The sequence below is a fragment of the Parus major genome, chromosome Z (assembly GCF_001522545.3).
Source record: "Parus major isolate Abel chromosome Z, Parus_major1.1, whole genome shotgun sequence".
Taxonomy (NCBI): domain Eukaryota; kingdom Metazoa; phylum Chordata; class Aves; order Passeriformes; family Paridae; genus Parus; species Parus major.
Genome location: NC_031799.1, coordinates 50,620,427 through 50,626,426, shown reverse-complemented (window position 1 = coordinate 50,626,426; position 6,000 = coordinate 50,620,427). Strand labels below are relative to the sequence as shown.

Below are 6,000 nucleotides of genomic sequence, written 5' to 3'. Positions count from 1 at the left end.
AGATATTAATTTCTGCATTCATATGGATGGTGCATTTTGAAAGCCCTTGTAACACATTCCAAACAGGAATCCAACAATATAAAGGTCTTTGGTCAAGTCCCTACATGAGCAGAATTTTACCCTAAAAGACCAAGTCACATTTCTGTGGAGCAGTTTAATTGGATATGTCTGAACTTAAACAAAAGAAATACTTGTAAGTTCAGCCATGAATCATTATTTCTGTGTTCCCTGGTAGGATTATTGTTATTTCATTATCATCTTCTTATTTTGTTTTGTTGTCATTGCTAGCTCCAGAATTTTGAAATTTCTTTAACATCTCCTGTAAGTGTTTCTGCTTTTACTCATCTTCAGAGGAACACTTGTCTAGAGATCCTTGTTCCTGATAAACAGTGTCATGTCCCCATAGTAACACTGTTATTATAAAGCCATGCCAAACCATGGGGATTCACATGTTCACAGCACTGGTCAGCTTTACTACATTTGCTTCTCAGAGGAAGCACTGCTGAACCATGTTCATTGCAGAAACGACTGTTAAGAAGGAGCTTAAGTCAAGAGTTTCAGCAAATAAAGGAAATTCCAGAGACCTCAAAGTACCTTTTACTGTGATATGTTATGACTGCACATTCACTTTCCTCAAACCATGGAGTTTAGTGCAAAGCTTTCATCCACTCTGCTGATAAAATGGTGAAAAGTATGGGGAGTCATGTTCTAAGAGGATCATCAATTAGGTTCTTCCTGGACTGATTATTCATCTTTTTCCCTGCTCATGAAGATATTGCCCCTGCATGAGCCTTTCCACAGTGGTAAGCCTATTTTCTCTTCATGTAAATATTTATGTTGGAAAAACAGGCAGTACAAATGACTTGACAGTTTTGGAAAATATAACGTAGGCCTTTGTGGTAGGATGGGGCAAGACAGAGTGAGTCAGGAAATCTTGATTCTGATGTTTCTTTAAGTCTTCCTAGAAAATGAGTGTTGATTGTCTGTCTTTCATCTTAGGCAAAGACCTGGTGGTTAACAAGGAGATTTATGGAGATTAAACCCCACTGTCATATTTCCCTACAGAAGGGCACTTTTAGTCACCAATGCCAACCTCTTCTGCTCCAGCAAATGCATCTGTTAAGAAAAGAAATACTATCAGCAGGGCAACAGGTGGCATATTACAGCCAATCTTGAAAGGTTATAATAAGAGGGAGTGTGTGTGAGTGAGACTAGAAAAAGTGGAAAAGAGGGGGACTAAGATGAAGGAAAAGGCAGTAGCAAGCATTTTTTTCTACTACTGCACTTACAGTGTGCTGGAATAAAGATCTGGTGACTTTGCAACGCTGGGGTAGGATACTGCCCTGGAAGTGCATTTACCCATTGTACTGTTCTCTGTTTGCTTAGAAGGAATTCAGAAGGGATTTGCTTTCTCTTGTTTCATGAGCCCCACGCTTTCACACTGACCAAAGTGGATACACACCAGCTGGCCACGTCCATCACCACCACTGGGTGGGAGAATTCCTGATTATACTTAGATCTCTCAGACCCCACTCTGTCACTCGCAGAGAAGCTCTGCTTGCACACCGCTTCCGAAATGCAGCCGGCTGGGAGGTCCGCACGCCTTGCCTGAAGGAGCTGGATGCCTTCTGGATCAAACATGAATGACCTGCTGAAGGTGCCCCTGGTGCACGTCCTCACCCTGGCAACCCTTAGCTTGGCTGAGACACTTCTGAAAGGTTTGCTTGGAGGGGCTTTTTCCTGCTCTTCTGCCATTTCCTGAAGGAGGTTTTGCAGAGGGGAAGGTGTCTCTGGTAACGGTGGGGTGGGTGGTGCTGTAGCATTCCCAAAAAGGACAAAAACGGTCTGCTTTCAATGGTCACTATCCTTTTAGATACTCCTTTAGGAGGATATCAGTGAAAATATTCTCATATTTGTGTTTGGAATTGGAGGTTCTTTGTCTATGAAGAGCACATAGTCCACTGTAATAGGCAGGGAGAACTTTGGGTTCAGCCTAGGTAGGATGTAAATTTCTCATGTGAAAGGAGGCTCAGAAGTGTAAACGGCTGGTGGCACCAGTTTCTGCAGAATCCAAGATTTGTTGTGTTCAGCACACCTATGTGGGTTTGTAGGTATATAAAGCTTCAAAAGAAATAAGTATCTATGATGTCTTTACAAAGAATATGTATATAAGTACAAATATGCAATGTTTGTCATAGTATTTGACATAGAAGTTATCATACTTCCTATCTTGTGTGCACACATGCATCCGCACATGCACTTGTAGCCAAGAAAAGACTTGGTAAAAAAATCTGTTTAGAAAAGTCTGAGGTGGGAAATGCAACCAGCATTCTGGACATACCATTTTGTAAATCTGTAACAATTTTTGCTGAATGGTGATGATGTGGTGCAATTCAACCCTTACTAGAGACTTTGCAGCTTCAGGAAAACAAAATGAAATCTTAAGGGGAATGCCAGTATTCACATGTTAGGCCAAGATTGCTGCTCTTGTAGGACTATGCTTTTACAATTGTTAGGTTATTCCCAAAACAAAACAAAACAAAACAAAAAAGGAATAATGTATCTCTTTTATAAAAATGTTTTGAAATAAAAATGTTAGTATTTACCTAAGGCACTAAAGTAAGTTTGTGAACTTTACGCTTTTTTAAGCCCTTTGTGGTGAGACAAGGGGTATTGGAGAGACAAGAAAAACAAAGAGGACAGTGATAGATTTTTTTCCTGGTGTCATAGTGTAATGAACAGATACATTCCCTTTTCTAGGACATCACAGGTGAGCTGTTTTTTACCATAGGAACTGCAGTTTCTCCAGGTGTCTGCAATGTTGCAGAGGGGCTGGTTCTGTTTTGTTTGCCTGCTTGGTCTGGTTTCAAAAGCATGAATCCAAATCCAAACCCAAGGCATTTGGAAGCTTCTGGTGGGCTGGGATAGAAGGGGATTTGGCTTTCTCATGGTCCCATGACCAGCCTTGGGTAATTTTTCTATCTTGGGAAACTACAGCTGACATCCAGAAAAATAGCACCTGTGTGGCTTTATACATATATAAATTAATTTATTTTCAATTAATTTAAAGCCACAAGGATACCTTAAAAATATCAGGAAGCCCAGCATACGCACATGGAAAAGCCTGGCTCCATTTCTATGTGATGATAGATATGTCTGTACATTGTCTAGATTTTATTTTAGTACGTTAAAATTTGGTAATGCACGCATCATAAGTTTAGAGTGCTTTCTGGAGAAAACATGGACTGACACCAGTGTCCAGGCTGTTTGGACGGCTTTTAGATGTACGTACCATCTCAGCCATTTTGGGACTCTGTTGCTGCCTCACAAAATGACGGCATGTTCCGCTGCCCGCTGTCCTTACTTGGGTTAAGTATCACAAAGGTGAAAGGAGCGCATGAGAAAGTTATACATCCCTGTTTCTGTCATGGTTGCTCTCTGATGATGTAGAATTTGGGAAGGCAGCGTTAAAATAATTTATTTTCCTACTACTCTAGTGCTGTCAGTTTGGACACTATTTTCGTGCAAGCACAGGGCTTGATTCTGCCCAAAAAGCTGTATGGCTTTCAAAAGGTACCAGGTCAGATCATGTCTATGCAATATTCTGTCATCTGTTGAACAAAAGACACACTTAAAAGTATGTAGCTGTTTCTAGAAAATTTATTTGATATAGAAACGTGACAGGTCTTATTTGCCCAAGGAACAAAATACTATCATTATGCATTCCAGCTCTTGGTATAAATGCAATTTTATTACTTATCGGAGTGGCTGTGTTTATCGTTACAACAGTTATAAAACTGATTGCTTTGAACTATTGTTACTGTAAAAATTTACATTTCTCAGGGTTAGAAAAGCATTCTTCCAGAGATCAAGGAATATGGACAACAGCAACAATAACATACTATATGAAATTATGTTGCAAAACTCTGGGGTTAATGCCATCAAACCCCAGTAAACTCTGTCACGAAGTAGCAACCTCTCATTTGAAGTAGACAGGATAACCATCACTGGGGCTTATTCTCCTAAGACAACCATCAGTAGCAGAAAAATGAAGACTTTACAGAAATCTTCCACTTGGTTTCACTGGCATGTGATTCATCTGGGGAAAAATACAGATTATTATTTCTGTTTAAAGTGACCCAACATGACCTAATAAAGTGATGCATGATACAATTTGAAGCAGTGATCTTAAACAATGGTCTTTGGAGCTATCTTAGATGTAGTTTTGAGATTTACATAAGTATAGTCATTATTGTTAATCAATGATACAATCCAAAGCCATAGAAACTAGAAATATTATTGAGGCAGAGTCATTCTAATGAAACGTTAAAAGTGTTTAGAGTTTTATATAAACCTGATAGTGGAAGCTGATCCTTTCTTCCTCTAGCTTCATTCCGGCAGAATTCCAAAGACATTCTAATTTCAAGTTCCATGTAAATTGAAAAAAAGATTAAGGTATTGACTTTCTATTATTCTCAGTCACTTAAATCTGAATGTCTTCTCTTTTGCCTATTGTTTAGAAAGGGAAGGGTAAAACAGATATAGGTTATTTTTTACCTGAATTTGAATCTCATTGTACTAAGGAGGGCCAGCAGATACACAGCAGTTGGGATTCTCTGGAGAAAATAATGGGCCAGGTACTGCTATACTCAGTGAGGAACAGGAAGACTCCTGATCCATTATATATTTACAAGGGAGTGTTTCAGGAATATGGTAAAAACTAGTTTATCTCAGCACAGTTGTCAATGAAATTCAGTCCAGCCAATATGGATATGTGACTCTTGCAGCCACTGAACAAGACATTCAAAGGTTCTTGGAGGCAGTGGCTGCAATGAATACCATGAGCAGGGAAAGCGAGTTGCTAGGCTTATGCTTTGATCCCTTCCAGCTGTGCTTCAAGTCTTTCACCAGAGCGATGGCAAATGTTTCTAAAGATACATTCAAGTCGTGTGTGACAACAGGACTGTGATAATAAGCATTAGACATAGCTATTCAACTTCTAACCCTCATGCTACTAACCAAGTTGGTTAGAAACTGTGAGAGGAAGAGAATGTGTCTTAGTCATGAAATCTGAATGACCTGAATGGTTTTTGTGAGCCCGGCTTAAAAATTATAGTGCTATATAATGGGTATGGTGCTCGCATATAATAGGTTTTGTTGTTGTTTTTTTTTGTTTGCTTGGTTTTGATTTTTAAAGATAAATAGTTGAGTGAATAAATCCTGTAATAATGACCAAAAAAGTCCAAATCTCATGCTGTAATAAGGAGGCACTCCTCCTAGTCCAGGGGCAGGTCAGCTTGGCTTCAATTTGTGTGCTGCCCCTTGCACTTCCAGCCTATGCAATGCCACCCCTGTAGCAGTGGGACTCAGCCTCACCTGCGTCCTTGCAGCATGCTCCCCTGTTGCTGTGAGTCTCAAGGAAGAGGTGGGTCAGAAACATGGGATGCACTGAGCTTGCTGGAGCTGGGTTTGCTCTGTTTTGCAACATTTTTTATGGGGAGGCCTCAAGGAAAAATGGCATTGAGTGACCCTGCACCAAAGGGGTTTGGCAGACTATGTAACTCTCTCCAGTTGGCGCCAGAAGCTGTTCTCATTTTCTCTTCTTTACACAGCTCCCTTGATCAGCACTCCTCTGGAAACAGTGGATGCCCTGGTAGAAGATGTTGCCAAGTTTGTCTGTGTAGTGGAGTCATATCCTGAGCCGGAGATTACATGGACACGCAACAGCATTCCCATCAGGTAGGGAGCAACCCCAGCCTTCACCAGCACTTCCTGCCAAAATTGTCAGTGCTTTCTTTCATGATACAGAAGATATCTGGGCATATTAAAATGGGTCTGTGGCAGGAGAGAAAATGAATGGCTGTAATTATATAGGATTCTGTATTTCTGAGGGAGTGGTAAGAGCACTTGTGGGCTGCTGTTGCACCTTCACACACTTGAGCTTGCAGAGAGATGGTTTCTGCTGCAAGCTACGAAAGGAGTTTTCTCTCCAGCTTCAGA

At 40.5% G+C, this 6,000-nt stretch overlaps 1 protein-coding gene across 1 annotated transcript in view; it reads left to right on the top strand.

The window, feature by feature from the left end:
- Nucleotides 1-638: 638 nt before the first annotated feature.
- MUSK (muscle associated receptor tyrosine kinase) overlaps nucleotides 639-6,000 on the top strand; it is a 58,593-nt gene continuing 53,231 nt past the window's right edge. Inside the window, exons 1-3 of the mRNA XM_033511386.1 lie at nucleotides 639-803; nucleotides 1,548-1,718; nucleotides 5,613-5,739. Of these exons, the coding sequence (XP_033367277.1) occupies nucleotides 1,622-1,718; nucleotides 5,613-5,739 (224 nt within the window). The 5' untranslated portion in view covers nucleotides 639-803; nucleotides 1,548-1,621. The remainder of the gene's footprint in view (nucleotides 804-1,547; nucleotides 1,719-5,612; nucleotides 5,740-6,000) is intronic.